The sequence below is a fragment of the Camelus bactrianus genome, chromosome 24, assembly GCF_048773025.1.
Source record: "Camelus bactrianus isolate YW-2024 breed Bactrian camel chromosome 24, ASM4877302v1, whole genome shotgun sequence".
Lineage (NCBI taxonomy): Eukaryota > Metazoa > Chordata > Mammalia > Artiodactyla > Camelidae > Camelus > Camelus bactrianus.
In genome coordinates this window covers 1,252,311-1,272,692 of record NC_133562.1, presented here as the reverse complement: position 1 = coordinate 1,272,692, position 20,382 = coordinate 1,252,311, and the positions used below count along the sequence as shown (strand labels likewise).

The 20,382-nt window shown below is 50.4% G+C and overlaps 1 protein-coding gene across 15 annotated transcripts in view; it reads right to left on the bottom strand.

The window, feature by feature from the left end:
• The window catches only part of PIEZO2 (piezo type mechanosensitive ion channel component 2), a 291,301-nt gene that overhangs the window by 141,641 nt on the left and 129,278 nt on the right, over nt 1-20,382 (bottom strand). For all 15 annotated transcript variants that reach the window (XR_012502078.1, XR_012502079.1, XR_012502076.1 and 12 more), the window contains 2 exons: nt 17,807-17,849; nt 4,894-5,056 (listed from right to left, as the gene is read on the bottom strand). Coding sequence is in view for 10 of the 15 variants with exons in the window: in XM_074352407.1 (XP_074208508.1) it covers nt 4,894-5,056; nt 17,807-17,849 (206 nt within the window). In the remaining 5 variants the exon portion in view is untranslated. The remainder of the gene's footprint in view (nt 1-4,893; nt 5,057-17,806; nt 17,850-20,382) is intronic.

The following is a 20,382-nucleotide window of genomic DNA, read 5'->3' as shown; positions in this document are numbered from 1 at the left end:
GATCCGAGAGGCAAAGGGAGCATCTTTCCAAAATGTCATGAGAGGTTTATTCCTTGTTTATTATCGAAAGCTAACAGTTTATCCTAACGGAGTGGGTGCACCTCAACAGAAGAGCCCAAGGAAGGACAGGCCAAGCGCTGTGAGCCATTGCAGAAGACAGGCAAGTCACCTCCACAGTGTCCCCACGAAAGCAAGCAGCGAGGGACAGGACGGGGGACTGGCTTGCATCGTCACGTGTGTCACGGGAGCCTAGCGTGACAACGTCGTGCAGAAAGAGCAAAGGTGTCATTCTGTTGCTATGCTTGTTTCAGGAAGGTTACTTTTTAACATAAAGGCAGTTAAATCGCCCCCTGTTCCACTTGGAAAAGCGAGCATATAGACATATGCTTTCAAGTACCTCCTGCAGAGGAGTAAAAGCTTAGTCAAGGGCAGCAAAGACAAACTGAGCCTACAGGCAGCCAACCGCCGGTGCCTTAGCCAGGACCGCGGACCGGCGGAGCTGTGACAGAACCAGTCCTGGGGCCACTGCCCCACCCCCCCGCTTCCCAGAGATTCCGCCTGAACTGGCCTGGGGTGACAAACTTCCCAGGTCAAAGGCAGCTCAAGACGGTGGGGTAGGAAGAGCCCGAGCTCACCTCCGCCCTCGGACACAAGTGTGCGGGTGGATCGGTCCTCCCGGAAAAGAACCTGAGAGCTGCTGAACACCTGCTCCATGACAAGGGACAGGGGCAGGGAGGCAGAGAGGTGCTCTCGCCCCAACACGCCCCCCGCCCCGCAGCATGACCACACGACAGAGAGGGATCGCCGGACGCGAGCTTCTCCTGGGGGCCCCACATCAGGAGGTGCAAGGGCTGCAGGCCAGCAGGGCGGCCGGCCAGCCTCCTCCCACCTGGACGGCCCCATGCTGCAGACGACCCTGTCTGTGTGCGTGACAGCCAGGGTCAGCAGACGGAAAGCAGGTGACTCTGCATTAACCTCAGGTGGGAACCGAGAGACACCTAATTAGAAGGTGACGGTAAAAGGAGATTGATTCTCTCGTTCTTTGTTTCTTGCTCTTGAAAAAAATATAGCAACTCGAATCTCAAAGCTCACACTTGAAGCACAGCCCAGCGGACCACTTTCTGTGCCAAACGCAGATGCCACGGTGGCCGGACGGACGTTCCGTGTTAGAAAGGCGGGTGCAGATCTGCGGTGCAGAAGGAATTTCCAAGCAACATTAGTGGGCTCTGAATGCTGCCTCCCTGCGCTTGCAACGGATGGGGGACGACTTGCACTGGAATGTTCTCTAGCGCCTTCCCATGTTTGATTGGCAGACCTTCTAGAAGATGCCTCTTCAAGTGGACAAAGTCGAGACTAAAATTCCTCTTTGAACAAACATTTAATTTTTCAGAAATTTGGTTTAATACCATATTAAACTACTACTTGCTTCAAAAAAATTAGGCCTGGCATCTCATTAAGTAGCTAGAAAGAGCTGGAAGTATATAAAAACACAGACACCATCAGCTTGGTGAAATGACTGATGTGACTGGTGTTTTATGGCAGATGACCTTCCTGCACGATTCAATGCTCATAACACAACCTGTTTTGTTTTGTTTTTTTTTAAAGATTTAAGAATAGGAATCCTTCTCCCAGCTACGGTTTGTGGATGTGCTTCTGAACTGAAACGAACAAATAAACAAGCCCAGAGATGCGTCAGCTGAAAGAGAATCTTCCAGGGCACCCGAGGACTTAGTTCCCGGCTGAGGTCTGCTCCCTGTGGAAGGACAGGACAGGCGCGGTCTCCCGCCCACGTCCCCAGGGGCCTCCGAGGGGAGCCCTCGGATCTGTGATGCCCTTCGAAACAGCAAGCTTGAGTCTCGTCGTCAAGTCCATGCAGACGAGGGGAGATTCCTGGGTCTTCCTCTGGGATTAACTGCTACTTTGGAACAATGCTGGATTTGAAAAGGAACTCTCCCCAGTACCAGTGGATTGATTAATCCGCCACTTCTCCACTGGGATAAAATGAAAACAGCAGCAAACCTTGCCCTTTCAAAGGTTCCTCGGAAACCAAGCAATCTGGGCCGCAGACGCCGGGATTTACGAGCCACGGGAAGTAGGCTGGGGACTTCAAAATAAACTAAGTTCTCCTGCTTATTTTGGCCGTGAACTTCTCCTCTTTTCAGACTCCAGCCAGATTGTCCCCATGTTAGAAGTATCTCCAGGTGATTCATCTCAGGGGATCTGCCCTGAGATCTGGGGGCCAGAACAGACTGAAGAATGGAAATTATCATCCAAATTACGACCAAACAAGCGAACCGAGAGAGACACCAGCCTCATAACGATGATACTCAGTACTTTCAAAGCCACCAGGAACTCATGTTGACAGTCTCTCTTCCTCTGTTTGTTATGGTTCAATAAAGTCATAAACAACATGTGGGGCACAGGTATTTAAACGAATTTCAAACGGGAGGGAGGTGCCCTGAGTCTGCCTTGGAGCGCTGAGTGGGACCAGGGAGGAAACACGATTCCAGAGTTAGGCAAGGACTCCGCGTGTCTTCCTCAGCAGATGTGCGCCCTTAACCAAAACCTAACACCCCTCACCGTCCGCTTTCTCCCAGTTTTACAGCAAAACAGCGTTTGTCCTTGGAGACAGGGAGCTCTGTAATCCTTGAGGGAGCCATGGCTGTCTGTTCCCAGCGACACAGCAGGGGCTCTTGTACCGGGTGGGCTGGCCTCAAACATACCCCCTCAGTCAACTTCCATCAATCTCAGAGGACCCGGAATCTGACATTGTTACGACTGTGCGGCTGCCTCTCAAACTGGAGGAGAGAAAAGTGAGGCGAGCGGGGCCCTTTATCAAGCAGGCACCGCCCTGGGGGTTCGCCTCTGATGCTCCATTCAGTCCTCCCAGCAGTCTCCACTTTGCAGAAGAAGAACGAGAAGGAACAATGTTCCCAACATCACACAGTCACCTCAGGTGGCTTCCAAGTCCAACTTCAGAGTCCACTCGGAGAAGGAAAAGCCAGGCTGGGCTAACAAGGTAACTCATAAATCTAAGTGTCATAAGTGACGGTTTACTGATCTAAGTTCTGCTGGGCTAACTCGTTAATCTGAAGTTTAGTGTCAGTTTACTGGGCTAACAAGCTAACTCGTAGATCCAAGCTCAACAAGTGTCAGTAACGTGATCTGTTCCTACTAGATAAGGTCCAGTGTGCTGACTCCCTGCTTTTGCTGTTCGAGCCTTACTGGCTAATAGCCCCATGCTTGTAATTAACCCTATAAAACCCCATGCACACATCTTGGAGGTGCTCAGAGCTTCGGAGCAGAAGCCCCACTGAGCCCGCTGGCGTAATAAATCTGAGTACTCCAACCCTGCGAGTGGTGCTTGTTTCTTGGCTGGCCTGTCATTTCCGAAACAACTCCACTTCCAGTAAAGTTCTTTTACCCTGCCTCTACAGTGAGGGTAACTGAAAACCAACCTTGCTCTTATAAATAATAATAATGGAAAATCCTAAATAATAATAATGAAGGGTAATAATAATGGGAAATCCTAAGCTTGAGTTAATGGGTTTATTTTCACCAAACTCAGACAGTTTCTGATCATTTAAGCCAGGTGATTTTCAAAATTGTAAACACTATAAGATAAAAGTCAAATGCAAAACTAGAGAATATAGTTCAAATTTTCTGTCTTAAAAGTGTGAAGTTAACAAGCAGCAGCAGCGCCATCACAGCCTGCTCTGGTTCCAGGGCCCATCAAGTGCACTGCGGCTTGCAAACCTGGCATCATGCTGCAATCTGCTTTACCCCAAGGAGCTTTTCAACGTTTGCCTTTAAAACAGCAGAGTGTCGACGTTGGACGTGTTTGTGCATCTTCTCCCCACAGGATTTTGGGTGATCGTATCACCTCTAGTCTGCAGATGCTTATTGAATTATCCCCTCTCTCTCTTCCTTGTTGTGCTTCTAATGAGAACACGAGGCAGCGTGCTGCTTCTTTGTGAAGCTCCTGCACCATTTGCCACAACTGAGACCTTTCTTCCTTTGATGCCCTCCTGGTTACCAACCGCAATGTAAGTAATTTTGAGTAACTTCAGTTTTACAGGTTGAACTTCTTGCCAAAGCTTGTGAATGAAGCATCTGGTCATTGTAAGTGTCTTGTGACAAATGTCCAAATGCACTCTCTTCACGAACTGTTTTCGTTGTAAATTTTGTTTGTCAATTACCAAGTCAATTACTTTTTAAATCAATGTCACCTAGACTCACCTGACGAAGTGCAGGTATCAGAACAGACAGGTCAGGGACAGAGTGACAGCTGCTCACGGGCCCCACTCACCACGGAGCGAGAGCTGACGTGACCCCCATCCAGCTAAAGACATAGCTAAACATTCGCACCCCTCTTGCTCGTGAGTTTTTTCAGTTCTTACACTTGTCCAAATGCATACATACTTTTCTCTGGAGGGCTTTAAAACACCTCGATGGAAGCACACAGACTTAACACTCTCCACTCGGGACAGACAGCAGTGCACAGACTGGAAGCTTCCATCAAGGTGGAATTCACTTTTTTCTCCTACAACTAGCAGGTGTGACCGCTCTAAAAACGCTGCAGTCACCAAGGCTTCCAGACCAATGAGCTGTGTACCACCAGTCTGAATGCTCACTCCCCTGAGGTAAGAGCAGGGGGCAGGGACGAGACCTGGGTCCAGCCCCGACCTCAGGGGACCACATCTCTAATGTTCCCACTGTGCCCGCCTGTGGTGAGAACGTGGTGCGACATGGCGTAAGCAGAGTAACCGTGGGCACCGAGGCCAAGCATAGCGGAGCAGGAAGAGCTGTGTGAATTTCACCGTCACACTGTCACCACCTGCCCGGTCAGGGCCCCAGAAATCAAAGAAGGCAGGGGCGCAGGGTCAGATTTACCGAAGCTTCGTGCTCAAACTCCGGGTTACACTGTGCTGCCTCCTCTGTCAGTGGCTTCTGAACGATGTTCCTGCAGACGAGCCAGATGGCCAGACTGGCGGCGAACATCCCGATGTCGGGCGCGAACACTCGGATCCCGTTCCCCGCGTCGGCTCCCTTCAGGCTGCAGAGCAGATAAACAGAAACAGAGAAAATTTAGTTCTTCTCACGTTTCTAGGGTTAAACTATCTGGAAGTACGCTTGGACCTTCTTAAAGATTTAAAATAAAGAACCCCAGTTTCTGCCTAAAGGCACAGGAAAGCTTCGCACTGACCCCCGTCTTGGGTCATCTGTAAGGTTCAGGAAGGTTCCAGGGAGTTTCAGAAACAGTATAAAGAACCCTAAACCAATTCTCCCTCCTGAAGATGCTAGTGAAATAGACTGTCGTTAAGTAAGCCACGTGTCCGGGACAGGCAGGTGTCTGCAGTCTGGCTGAAGCCGTGAAGGCCCAGCCGCGCGCCAGCAGCTGGGAGATGCTCCGCCTCGGCGGTAACTCAGAGCCAGAGGGGAAGACAGAGAAGATGTTCAAGCCAGCCTCAGGCAGGAGCTCTTCATTATTCTGAGTCCTGAGCTGTCTGTGTCTTCCATCCTGGGCCTGGAAAGGCAGGTCATTATCGGAGGACTCAGAATGAGAAGACAGCTGCTTCCCGCTGGAGGCCTCCCCGCGTCCGGCGTTCTTCCTCTGAGCCAAAGAGATAACGCTGTTTGTTTTCATTATCTCGTCGGACTCCAATGAAAGCGACCCGATGTGCACCACAGATAAAACTCGTTTAGGGGCGGGAAGCAGGAGACAGGAAATTACGCCGTGTGAAGACACACGTTCCCCCATACACCCTGTGTGATTAAATGCATACCTCACTCATTTACACTGTGTGTGCTGTAGATTTTGGTAAAAACATAATAAATAGCAAGACCCCCTCACCTGGAAATGACCATATTAACATTTCAGTAAATTAAAAATGATGATTGACATCTACCACTCACTCAGAAACTGCTTTGTGCTAAGAACTGGGCACACGTGATTCCGTCCAGCCCATGGCCACGCAGAGTAACGTGTTGTTATTCACCCCCCTGTTGGATATGGGGAAGAACCAGACCAAGGCCCATTACATCCTGTTGAGATAGCGCCCGAAGTTACAGGCTTTAGAAGACGCTCAGTCAGGGTCTCCTCGAATGCCCAGAGTCTTGATCAAAATGGAAGGATAATTTGGAAACTATACTAATGGGCAGCAAATCCCAGCCAATTTGGATTTGAACAGTCCTCTCATCGTCGCAGAAGTCACGACACCTCATCCCATCTCCTCATCCAAGCCCCAGCCGCCCGCCCGCCTGCCCGCTGACTCGCTGCAGTCTCGGAGCTGGGGGAGAGCTGGACACGGCCTAGCCCACTTCCTCACCTGGCCGCGCGGGTGCACCAACCGGGGGAGGCCAAACGCTGGACCGAGAGCACAGCCGTGGGCGGCGGTAGCGCCCCTCCTGTGGGGAGCTGCCCTCGGCCGCCCCTCCCCCACCTGCCGCGACAGGCCCCGCCCACCTGCTCCCGCCTCGCAGCCCTTGGCCCTTCTGACTCCCATCACACCCTGTCTCTGTGCTGCGCTGGACAAAGCTGCTCCCAAACCCAGGCTTCATGCTTCTCCTCCCTTCCCTGTCTAGTTCCCCACCTGCCGCTGGACACCTTGCTGGGAAATGCCCCCAGACCGCCGGGCTGGGCGGTGCCCACCACACTTCTCCCCCTCGTGCTTCCATGCTGATGAGTCTGCAAGCATCTGCTCCTGATGTGTCTTCCCTCTTACTCTACATGTAAACCTGAATGGCATACGCACCCCCAAGGCTCCACTCTGCGTCTGCACAACGGCTGACAAACCCGTATACCCGGTCCCCCACGGTCCCCTCCACTTTGGTACTTCACAGCCTTTCAAAACCAAATGTGATCTTCATTCCAAAACCCGCCCTTCCTCCCTTGTGCCTAACCCTGGGAGATGGTGCTCTCATCAGGGTAGCAACCACGACAGAATCTGGACCCTGCCATCCTCATTGAAAGCTTGGGGATTCTGTCCCCACCCGCCTCTCTTTCCCCTCCTTTCTGCCTCGGGGTGTCCCCTCTGCCAGCCAGGCCTCCGCATTCCCACCAGAGCTCAGCCCGGCAGGGGTTGGGCGTGTTAACGACACGGCCTACAGGAAAGGTCCCCATCCCTGAGCACGGCATACGGGGTCCTCTGCAGCCAAGACCTTTTTCCTTATCTCCTGCTCTGACTGCCTTGGATCTCAAATTCCAGGCACCTTGAATGCACAAACCCAGGATATGCAAGTGTTTTCCCTCTGAGCTGGTGTGCAATTTTCTTAGGACGCCAGTGCCCTTCTCTCACACACTTTTGCAGGGTCCTCACCTGTCCAGACCCACCTCCCACCCTCCTCTGTGAAGGGGTGCCACTGCACCCACACCGCTGGGCACGAAACGTTTACCCCTTTACATCACTCACTCACCTGTGAGTCTCTGAGTCCAGGAGGACTATTATATATAGTATTTGTGTGTGTCTGTACGTGTGTGTCTGTGGACTGCAGCGTGGCTGAGTGTAGACTGGCAGAACTAATGCTCTCTCCCAGTATTTACTCTTTCCTTCCTGTAACAATAGTTTCTGCAGATTAGAGCAGACAGCCTGCCACAAAGAGCCCTGCACTTTAGCTCAGGGAAGAGCAAACACAGATACAAAGGGCAGGGCAGGCCACTGCTGTCCGGGGAGCGGCTGAAGACGGGGGGCTGCTGAGTGACATCTCAGTGGTTTGGACACGACCTAACTGTCAAAATGGGAAATGACAAACCATTTAAAAATGCAGTTTTACTAAATACATCCGTCGGAGAAAACATTTCAAGAACAACAAACACGAATTGTGTCTAGTGAGCAGTAAGTGGCTGGATTTGGTGGAATCCAGCCATTTAATTTTTTAATCACTAAAAAATAGGTCTTAAGCATCTAGGCTGCGCCAGGCATCGCCCCCGGGCACGAGTGCTGGTTAGGACAGTGTGTTTACGGAGGTTAAGTCAGGAAGAGGGGTCACGGCCAGGCCAGGACTACCAAAGGATCTGGAGCTGAGAAGGACCACAACCGTCATGGCGACGAGATGGCAGGAGACATGGCGACCTGGCTGCGGGAAGTGGGGCCGCAAGGTGGGGTTTTCACAGTGAGTGCGAGGTGTGCTGAGAGGTGGCAGGTCACCCTGGAAGCCACGTGGGGCTGGTGCCTGAGAGAGAAGTCTTGGCCGAAGGGGTGGCCTTGAGAGTTCTCCTCTCATGTGTGCTGGATAAAGTCAGTGAGTAAATCAGGCGGTCTGGGAACGGCACACAGCACAGGGCAAATATCTGTGGAGGCTACGTGAGCTAACTGTGCGTCTGCACTGCAAAGCACTCAGCAATAAATCACATTTTACTTCAAGTAAATCCTGCATTTCCAATCAGGCAGACCAGGCTATGGGCAGAAGCCCTCTTCTAATAAATTAATGTGATCAACGTATACATTTCCCCATAAAACGTTCTCCTGGACAGTGCTACTCGCTGGGCACACTGCAATTTCATTTTTCATATATAAAAGCACATGCTAAATGGCTTAGAACATCAAGGTCTCCTAAACAGGAAACATTTCCTTTCCAATCTCGTTACGGTCACATTGATCTTATTTGCTCAGTGATTATGCCTCCTGAAGGGGAGTCAGGGAAGCTGGGAGTTGGGAATAACCTAGCTATCCATCAAGAGGAGAAAGACTATATCCTGGAAAGACTACGGATCAATAACTGAGCGCAGATGCATGTGGGACCTGGAGCTCCATCTGTAGACTTGGACGCATCTCACAAACACAATAGTGAGCAAAAAAAAGGAAGCAGATGGACAGCCTACGGATCGCTTAGGGATTCACCGTTAGGAATCACATGGAAATGACAATCATATTTCTGGACAAGGCAGAAGGACACGATCAACTGTGTTACCAGCGGCATCTGAGTTCTTACGCGTCTTGACAGCTGGCTGGCACGTACAAAAGTCTATCTTTACTATCTGATTATTTTACAAGTCAGAAGAGTCAGACTGCTCAGAACTCTTCATGGAGAACATGTCTAGAAAACGTGAAGCCAGTTACCTGCCAGGGGAAGAGAGTGACCAGCTGCCTCCGTCACGGCGGGATTCTGTGTGGTGTGACGGACTCAGGCATCAAATGCAGCTACGCCCTCGGGTCCTTCCCAAGAGCCCTGGGGCAGGTGCACATATTCACCACTTTGCTTTTTTTTTTTTTTTTTAAAGTTTCAGGTTCTCACCAACAAAATGACTTCCCAACTAAGGTTTCACTTTGACTTGAAAAATTCAAAATAAGGAGGCAGAGAAGTTGAGAATCACGTTGGAGTTTCAGGTACAACCGAGAAGGAGACTCTGGGACGGACCCCATCACAGTCACTTTCAGAAGTTCAGAAAAAACGCCATTTATGCCGCTCCTTTAGGGGAGCAAGTCCTCCAGTTCAGAGTTGGCAGGAGGGTCAACTTCAGTTGAATTCCAATAAAATAATTAGAATATCAAACAAGCACTATTTACATGAACATGTGCTTCTGAGAGGGTGGTGCCTGTCGCTGCTGAGAATGCACCAGACTGGACGTCACCCTGTGACATCCCAGCACCCAAGGCACGTAACTACGATCACCCCAGAAGCCGCCTCCTGGGCTGCTTCTCCCGGGGGATCTCCCTGGGAGAAAAATGGACAGCTGGGATAAAATTAGCAATGCGGGGTGCAGAGGAAACGGTTCCTTTGGCAAATCCCTCTGCTTGAAATTCTGGAAAATTACGTTTCAACAGTTCAAGCCCTATTACAAAATCACTGACTTACGGGACTACAGCTAGGTTAGTAAGAGACTCTCTTGTAGACACAGATTCATTGTTCTTAAAAGCAAACAAAATAAACCCTCCTAGAGGGAGCCGTGGCCACTGAGGTCCGTACGCGGGCGAACCTGAGCCGTGCGTGCTCCCCCCGTCCTCAGGGCACAAGCCCTCTGCTCCCGCCCGGGTGCAGCGGTGGGGGGGGGGTGTGGAGGTCGGTAGCCTCCCTCCCGTGTAAGCCAGCGCGGCACCGGAGAGCGCTGAGGGGTGCAGGGCCCGAAGAAAGGGATCGACCACGTGGACCTGGGAGGCGTGGGGTCCTGCCTGACCACAGCTTCCCGGCCCCCTCAGCACCGAGGGAGGCGATAAACTTTGGCAGCAGGATTGCACCTGCTGGGTGGTAAGACCTTCACGACGCCTGCAGAGCTCGGCAGAGAGAAGGCGCGCAGGCACCACAACCAGAAAGACTTTATCTGCCACTTGATCCTGTGTCAAGAAGCTACTCAACCCTTTGAATCTCCACTACCCGTGAGAATGAAACCAAAGACAGCTCTGGGACCGGTGCAACGCTGTAACGTTCGCTCCTTCAACTGTTCTGCGTACGTGTAGAGAGGTGTGCCTGTGAGCGCGGAGACGTGGGTCAGGGCAAAAAGGGGCGGAAGGAATTGCTTCCACTTTGTTCATCATCGTGGATCGTATGTCTCCAAGGATGCTGACGGAAAACCCAGACAGTTCCCCTGAAGCCTGCCTAACACAGACTACGCCTTGTCCAGGCAGTGGTGTCTCGGTCCCTAGCTAAGGGGTTTAACGGGCTGAGCTACAGGAAAGACATCTTACAGCAGCTAGAACTATCACAGAACTGATTTTTTCTTACGACGCAGAGCAAATGAGAACTCTGAAGCCACACTTGTGAGTCTCTGTGAGCACAATTCTCCAAAACATTCCCTGCCACAGACTCAACACCCAGATTTACCTCCATATCAAGCAGTGTGGATTTCCCATTACTCATCGTGCTGCCTGCACCAAGACTGGAAGCCTTTCGGTGATCTGTTACACAGTTCGTTTGTTCGTGTCATTAATGAAATCTGAAACCGTCCTGCTACCTCTCATTTTGTCTCGAACCAGGTGCCAAGGTGACCACGTTGGAACTCGGGGTCTCCGTTCAAGAATGCTCCGTTCTCTGCAGGACCTGACCTTAATCACTCATTCACTCTGAGACTGTTTATATGAGTCATAATGACCTGGCTCAGTGAAGATGGAGATTACAAATCAGAAGATCTTTTCTTCCAGCCATGTTTTGAAAGAAAAGGGATGACTGATTACATCCTTTTTTTTCTAGAAGAAAAATAGATCTGTTCACCAAATGTTTATTAAATGATGTCACTTGCTTGAATAAAAAAAGGTTACTTTCCAAGTTGGAAGCCAAAGTCCTAAGTAAAGCTAAGGCAGCCTAATAAATGTATTTAGTTATACACACACACGTACAGCCACACGTGCACACGCACGCATGCATTAAACACGTGCGCGCGCACACACGTGCACACACACATGCATTAAACACATACGTACACTCACACACACAGTCATGGACACATATGTGTGCATATATTAATCCGTAGCTTTTACTCTGTGTTTCAGGTATACCCAAGATATACTTGGCAGATCAAACAAAAGAGCAAATCTCATCAATCGCATGACTAAACTTTAACGAAACTGATTATATGGTACCTCACAGACGTAAAAGCCTCGGACGTAAGATGTAACTTTTCCTCTGATTGTGTGGGAGTTACACTCCAAACGTTGTGGACTGAATGTTTGTGACCCCTCAAAATTCATGCTGAAATCCTAACCCCCAATTTAAAAGATGAGGCCTTCGGGAGGTGATGAGGTCATGAGGGTGGAGCCCCCTGTCCCTCAAGAGATGATTGGATAAAGAAGGTGTGGTGTGTACATACAACGGAATACGACTCAGCCATTAGAAAGAATGAAATGCTGCCATTTGCAGCAATATGGATGGACCTAGAGATGATCATACTAAGAGAAGCCAGACAGAGAAAGACAAATGTCATATGACATGACTTATACATGGAGTCTAAAACAATGACACAAATAAACTTATTTAGAAAACAGAGACAGACTCACAGACATAGAAACAAACTTACGGTTACCAGGGGTATAAGGGGGGAAGAGGTAAATGAGGAGTCTGGGATTTGCAGACACACACTACTACATACAGAATAGATAAACAACAAGGTCCTGCTGCACAGCACAGGGAGCTGTATTCAACAGCTTGTAATTGCCTGTAATGGCAAAGAATATTAAAAACATATATATATATGTGTGTGTGTGTATGTAATATATATATGTACACACACACATACATGTATAATCCAATGACTATGCTGCACACCAGAAACTAATGCGTTGTAAATCAACTATACTTAAAAAAAAAACAAGAACAGGAGACTGAGGAAGGTCTGGGAATTAAGTGACTGTTTGCAGGGACACAGAATAAAGCTGTTTCTCCTCTCTCGGCTCTCAGGGCTGAGCCAGCGGGAGCTGCAGGCTGCCCCGCCCTCCGACCAGCTGCGATGACTGATAAAAAGACACGGGGACCCCTGTCTCATGCTTTCTCAGAACCTGTCTTTCTCTCTCCGACCAAATCCCCGGGTGCTTCCCCATCGAGGACTCCGTCAAGTTTCTCCAAGCCGCTGACCAGCTGGCAGTCAGGCAGTGGTCTGGGTGCCTGGGTATCGAGACAGACCCATCCCTCGTGTCCCAAAGCAGGAAGGGCAAGGAGCAGTGTGCACAGCACAACTTGTCCAGCCCCATCACGGACGACTGGGGGACGTGTTACTAGAGGAGGGTCCGGGAGAGAGTCGTCAGGAGAGGCTGCACAAAAGCAGTGACGTCTAAAACCCGAGGTGGGGGGTGGAAGCTCCCCAGGGAACAGATGGGCTGTGGAAAGCTGCCACTGAACCCTCCAGATGCACAGCCATGCCTTTTGAATCATGTCCACACTAGGAAAAAAAATCCTCCGAATGAGTTTCATCGTCGCCGGCTGCTTTCAGAGTGATTCATATTTTAAAACGTTCTTCGAAGGAGCGAGAGATGTCACTCCGCCATCCAAGTAGAGCATGAAATAAAACCGTGTACAATTTCGTTACTAGTAATGCAATCAGAGGGACCACGCTGACTATGGAGACTAAGAACGGCCTCCGCGTGTTCTAAGTGAAAAGAGGCGTGCGGTCAGCAGAAGGCTGCTCGCTTTCACGGAGGCAGCAGCACGGCGCCCCGGCGCGCAGGAGCTCGCCTTCTGTTGGCGGGTCACTGGGCAGGAGCCGGCTTACTTGTTGACATATTTTCCTGCCATGCAAAGTGGCGTTCAGGAGAGAGAAGCCCCTGGGCAGACCTGCCCCGATCGCGCTGTGTGGGACACATCCCGAGCTTTCCGGCAGCCCCACCTGTCGGCCCCTCCTGCGTACACGGCGGAGGGACACTCTGCTTCCCCTAAATCAGTGAGGTGACTCGCCTGGGGCTGTCCACTGTGAGTTGCAGTGACAGAGGCCACCTCTGCGTGGACGCACGTCAGCGCCAGTGTGCGGTTCCCCAAGCTCCGCCTCCCTGCTTAAGCAAACTGAGAAATGCCGTGTCAAGACAGAGGTGTCATGGATTGAAACCAGGGACACCCGGTGCAGAGAAGTCAGCTGCTCCCAAGCTGTCTGGCCTCCTCATCAGACGTCGCACCAGCGGGAAGGCAGCACTGCTGTAAGGAGCCCCCGAGCATCGGGGTGACCCCAAGATGCTTACGATCCTAGGCTTAGAAAACCTGCGTGGAAAGGTGAGCTTTCTGATGGCGATAGAACAGCTAGGCACACATCCTTTCCTCCACAATAAAAACCAAACCAAACCAAACGGAAACAAAAGTCTCGTGTTGTAATGCGGGGAGCCACACTGTAGCACCAGGAGTGGAAGGGGTGTTGTCGGGGACACCAATGTTACATGAACCTACATCCTTCCTCTGTCCTCTGCGGAAGTCCTAAATTAAACTCCCAATGTCACCCACGGGGGCAGCTGTCTGCAAGGTGAACATACCCTTTTATCATGAATCCAGCCATCCACACTGTGACCAGGTGTACTTACCCTGAGGCCGTGAAAATAACGACAGTTTCCAGGAAGGAGATGGCCAACCATCACCTCATGGCAAGTGTCGCTGCCCCAGGGCAGGCCGGCCGGACGCCTGGGGCCCCCCTTCAACCACAAAACGCACAGCAGAGGACGCCTTCGCTTTCCTTTCTGGGGGAAAGTGCGGAGGTTCAGCTGACTCAGTCCCTCTTTTATTATTTTTTTTACGACATGACCACTTTTTGAAATACTCTGCTAGCAAACAGACTGATGGGCAAACTTGAAAGGGCCTAGAGCTGAGAGGATCAATATCTCAGAGTGGCTTTAAAGAACCGGAGAGCTGCCTTTGAAGATACAACTGGAATTTCCTTTAAGAGAAAGGCGAGGGGAACCTGGAGAAGCAGAGAAGCCGCACGCAACAGGCCGGGTGCGGCCTTTGCCACAGGAAACGCGCGACAGCCCCCAAACCAGTGTCCGCTCTGCATCTCATCTCACTGGGCATCTGGCAGCAACAGCTCCCTGCTCGTAAACAAGAACGGACGACCCGGGGAACTCGGATGACAGTTTCAGATCACGCCTAGAAGTACAGACGCAAACCCCAACTCCCAATGTATCCCTCACCCCCTCCTTTCCCCCGGGTCACCATAAGTTTGTTTTCTACGTCTGTGAGTCTGTTTCTGTTTTGTAAATAAGTTCATTTGTGTCATTTTTTAGATCCCACATATAAGTGATATGCACCAGAAATTAACACAACATTGCAAACTGATTATACTTCCATAAAAAATAAAATTAAAAAAAAAGAAAAAAGAATAAAAATAGGAATGGTCACAAAACTAAGACTACAGTTCAAAAATACAGCCTATCACCTGACATGTTTCTTAACAGTGTTTTTATTTGCACATCTCTTTGGAAGCATGCCCGTTTAAGAGAGGCATTATGGAAATCCTCCTGTCTGGTTTCTTCAAAATGTTCACAAAATGAGAACAGCCAGTGAGACTTACGACTTAGGATGGTGTCCCCAGGAGCCACGAGGGGGGGGACCTAGCACAGGGACGCCTGTCACTCGGGGACTCAGAGTGGCTTGCTGCGGAAACCTTAGTCTCTGGAACCAGGCACAGCTTCGCTCAAGTGCAGCTCAGTACCCCAGTACCCCCGGGTGGCCACGACCTCCTGGGTGGCTACCCGATTCTCCTCGGGCTCCTGGACCTATGACGTGGGGACCACAGCCCACCGTGTGGGTCACAAACGACGGGCAGCAGCTTCTTGTCTTTGTCAATAAAGTTTTACTGGAACTCAGCCATGCTCGCTGCTGTGGCCGCTGCAAAGGACCCGCAGGGCCGGTGGACGTGGAGGTGGGCGCTCTGCCCTCGATGGTAAAAGTCTGCCGGTCCCCAGTCTGTGGCCTGTAAGTGATGGACACGCCACAGTGCTCGGTGCCCGGGTGCTGTTCTCATTAAACCATTGCTCAAGTCAGCAAAAGGCGAAGGTCACGTAAAGTAGGAAGGAAATGTTTCAGTTGCCAAACCCTGTGGACTGACGAATCCTTAACCATCTTAGAAGCAGCTCTCGCCCAGAGGGCGCCACTCAGGAGACGGCAAAGAATCTGAGCCTGTCCTTTAGGGAAAAAAACTCAGGCTAAACGCAGATTAAAAGGACATTAAGATAGCATTTCTCACCTATTGGGCTGGCAAAAAAATTCTCAAGTTTGCCAGCATGTTCCGGTGGCGAGGCTCTGGGAAATAATTACTCTCATCCGTTGCTGGTGGAAGTGCAAACTGCCAAAACTTTAGGGAGAGAAACTTGGCCACGTTTAGAAAAATTCCATAAAAACTTGCTCTTCGATAGTACTTGGGACTCTCCCGCCAGGATACCTGGCAAAAACACAAGTGTGCCCAAAGCTGTTCCACATGACCTATTTTGTAAGAGCCAAAGACAGGAAATGGCCTACACGACCTCCCGTGGGCTGGCTGGTCCCGGATGCTGGATGGGCTTGGCACTTCCAGCCTCCATGGGAGCACGGAAACGAGCAAGGACCAGGGGGCCTGCATCAAGGGGCGAGGCGTCCACACGCGGTGGGCCTCAGGGACGGAAAGGGAGCGATTACGTTTACGTGACACGGGGACAGAATGTCAAGGTGAACGATGCCACAGACAGACTAGTCCAGATGCGGGGCCGTCTGCAAGCCTCCTGAGCTGGTTTCCTCAGAAGTCAGTGACTAACGGAGCTGGGAGGGGACTGGGGGACCCGATCCCTGTACAGAAGCTTGCGGTGAGACAACAGAACAGAACGTGCGGTGACAGCGGGGAACCGGTCAAACCGTGGTGACTGTTTCAAGACACACGCAGATACCCCGTCACCACGCTGCACAGCTGAGACTCACAGAGTACAGTATGTTCATCACGACTCAGAAAACAAAATTTACCAAAAACAACTAAAATGGGATGTGTGGGATTTAGGAGTCTGCTGACTCAACCTGGCATCTGGAAGGTGACATCTCTGAGATGATCAGGACGTGGAAGCACCGACTGGGTATTAAGCAGTGCTGAGGACTCACAGGTGTTCGTACTGGGGGTGAGTGTGGCTTATGATTCGGGAAGAAAGCACCCATTTTCTCAGAGATGTATACTGACTTATACAGGGATGAAATGACACGATATATGAGATTTTCTTTAAAATATTTCAGAAATATTTTTCTCCCCCCCAAAAGTGGACAAAGCAAGTGTGCAAAGTCTCACTGATGCTGGGCCGTGGGCACGTGATGTCTGATTAGCTGTTTCTCCCCTTTGTTTGACTTTTTCATAACACAAAAGACAAATCAAGAGAAAGATCCTCTGGAAAAAAGATTTCACACAGAATGAAGCTGCATGTGACCTTCATCCTTGGTTTCACGCTGGTCTGTGAGAGCCGCCCACCCCAAGGCACCCTCCTCCAACAACCGTAAAGACGCCGTGACCTGCCCGGGCAACCACGGGGACGGGGCCGACGCGAGGAGGTGCGCGCAGGGAAAGGCACAAGCTGAGAACCAGTTAAAATGGTTCTGGAAATGCCATCGCCGGCCGCCCGGGGATGAGCCGGCTGTTCGCACTTGCTACCGCAGAAATGATGCATTTTAAGGTATTTTGTTCTTTCTTTTATGTGGTCTAAGCTCTGTCAGCATAAAAACACATCTTCAACACTGTGAAGAGAACTAGTCAAAATCACCGACAGAGCACAAACATTAAAACGACTTTTCTCCCTTTCAATAGCCGTGTCGACGCCGAGGTCACCCAAGCCGCCGTGAGCCGCTGTCAGGTCTGTACGACCCGACCTCCACATTTTCTGATGTTATTGTGAGTCAGTTTTTTTTCCTTTTGTGGAGATGCTGGTGTAGAAATGCTTTTAGCTCAGAGTAACATGATGTCAGCCTTTCATTTAGAGCTAAAAAGATCGAACGGTTTTAATAACTGGAGGGGGGAGGGCAGAGCTCACGCTCAGCAGCACAAGGTCCTGGGTTCAGTCCCCAGTCCCTCCATTAAAAAATACAGTCCTTGGGAAGACGTGAATATAAATACACACTCCTCTGTACTTAATGGACAGAGCTGAATGCAAATGGAAACAAACGCCATCTCCTGTAATGCTCTAACCCGGCTCCTTCCCTTTCCTGCTGCTTCACAGTTTAAGGAGCATTTTCACATAGACTGCTCCACTTAATCCCCCCTCCACTCCGTGCTCAGGCAAGGATGTTATAAAGCAAAGGTCGACCTCACAAGGAAACTGAGACTCAGAAGTGATGGCGCGCTCGCAGGCACGGTCACAGGAGCGGCGGCGGCGAGACCACCAGTTCCCAGTTGGTGAGCTGCCGGCAGCAAACCAGGTCCTGAGTAACTAAACGTGGGTTCCTGCGAAGTCCTGCTTACCTTTCAAAGCCGATCTGTCGGAACGTCTTTTCCCAGGTTGAGCCTGTAACCAAAGGAAGGGACACCGTGAGTGCAGGTCAAGGATTCCCAGAGTGCTATCCTGTTTTTGCATCACCTGGCAGAGACTTGGTTGGATATTTAAGTGGGATAGCTGTTTTCCCTTAAATGCGTTCCTCCCCGCCTCCACCCTCAAATGATCCTCCGGAGAACAGCGCAGGGAAGTGTGCCCCCTCAGCAACACGACAGCACCCACCCCCTCCTCTGCTGACGCAGCGGCCACGAAATCACTCTCTGAATTCCACACGTGTCCCGGGCAGAAGAGTATGAGGAAAACTCTCCTGTTATATAATGAACATCAATGCTGCTGCAAATGGCATTATTTTACTCTTTTTGATGGCCGACTAGTATTCCATTGTGTAAAATACATCACAGCTTCCTTATCCAGTCATTTGACGATACTTCAATTAAAAAATAATGGAACAGCATACTGTAGGCTGCACTCCCTACAGCCCAGCTTTTAACATCACGGGGCACTTGGAAAGCCAGTGGACATCCGGACCCCTGACTCATTCTACACCAAGGCTTTACCTCCCCAGCGCTGAAGCGCAGGGTTAACACTTCTTTTTTAAGCTAAGTATTTTGATCACAAGTCTCCTGATGCAAAAATGCTGTTTCCAGTGATGTGACTTGATGACCAGTGTCTCCAACTCCACAGAAGCACAGCTGGGTATAAAAAAGATTCTCTACAGTTTTTCCATGAAATAATTCTTCCTCACAATATAAGCATAATAACTTCTGACCACTTTACATAAAGAAATGTGCTGGCGTTTTAAATCAAAGACCATTTTAATAAAAAATCTATACTTATAAGAGCTAAGGGTTCATGCCAACCCCCACTTTTACCTTTTCCCCGATGCTCAGGCAGCGGCGACAGCATCTAGATTTCAGTAACTGTTGCAAGTAAACACCACCGCCTGCCCCCCACCCCGGGCCTACATCCTCGAGCGGTGTCGTCCACTAGGGGCTTAATAATCACAGGAGGCAATTATCACCTTGCTGTGCAATTCATTCCTGCAAACAGGAAGAGGGGATTCAGCTAAAAAAGCGCCCCTGCCTCTCCCTCACGTCGCAACAAACCAGGGTGGCGTTCAGGTTTCTTTGTTGAGAACCCTGCCCAGAACACTTTATTCTCAGGTGGCCATTCAGGGCTTCCCAGGCTTCGGACAGGCTTTCGGGAACGGCGGGTGGCCACACAGTGTGGTGCCTGGGCCCTCCCTGAGGACGAGGACGAGGACGAGGCTAGTCGCAAGAGAGCGGGAATGGTGGCGTCTCACTCAGGGATTTGGGTTCATACTGCTCCGTTAGGATGGAGCATTTAAACAGTTGTTATAAACAATAAAGGACTAAATTTCGGATGAATTACACATACTCGTCCACACACAAGTGTAAAGCAGATTGAGGTTTATCTCCTTGGTTGAAGTTACTGTCATCCGGCTGAATTCCAATCTGCTTTGCTGCGCAGGAGTAAAAGGCGTGGAATTTTAGTTAACCAGCCCAGGAATTTCCCCTGGGCCCTGGCCCAGTGGAATGAGCCCGTGTGAATGTCGTCTGTCCTGCGAGTCACAGGCGAACAACTGAGAGTCCTTATCTCAGGAGTTCTTGGAAGACAGTCATCCTGTACCCGAGACAGAGGCGATTAAGAATGTACAACCCGAGTCAGAAGCCACACTGAATTCAGGACAGCGGTAACGGCCTGGCCCGGACTAAGAAGTGGGAGAGATTAAGCGCCCCGTGCCAAGTGGGAACCAGACCGTCTCACTCGGACCCCGGCGGGGAGGGTCCGGGGTGGGCCCGGGGAGGGGCAGGGGTTAGATGCTGCCTTTCTGGACTTTTCTTGCTTTCACTGAGAAACAAAACACCTTTCAAGGGGTTCCCCCCCTATTTCCATTTCCCCCCAGATCTTTTCAGCATATTCCTAAACTGATTTTCAAAATAAACTCTAGACAAAAACACTCTTTTGAACAGACTCAATTTATTATCAAGGTAAAATGAAAAGTCTAAAAATAAACAACTTGGCTATTCAGCACCATCCGGCTTTTAAAACATGGAACTTTAATTAAGAAACAGGTTCCGTCTTCCTATTTCTGAGAAAAATAAACTTATTCAACAAGGCAGGATAAGCTAAAAGTTTTTTTTGGGGGGGGGGGGTAGCGAGACTTCCTGTGCTCCTTAAAATAAACATCCTTCCGCACAGCAGAGACGGTGGAACGCAACGTCCCTCCAGCCACCAGGCAGCAGGTTCCCAGGAACCTTTGCACCTGACTCGCGGCAGGCCCTCAAACCCGTCTGCTGCGGGGCCTCTGGTAACCATCCCAATACGTTAGGTGTGGGGCTGGATATATTAAAATTTGGTTTCTGCCCTCGAATACAACATACCCCAGAGCTTTGGGTTTTTACGTCTTTTGTGAGCACTTAGCCACGATGGAACGAGAAACACACAATAATTGGAACAGACATACCCAGATCCTTTGGCACCAGGAACGTTTTTGGCAGCCCATTATTCTGTTGCTGGGGAA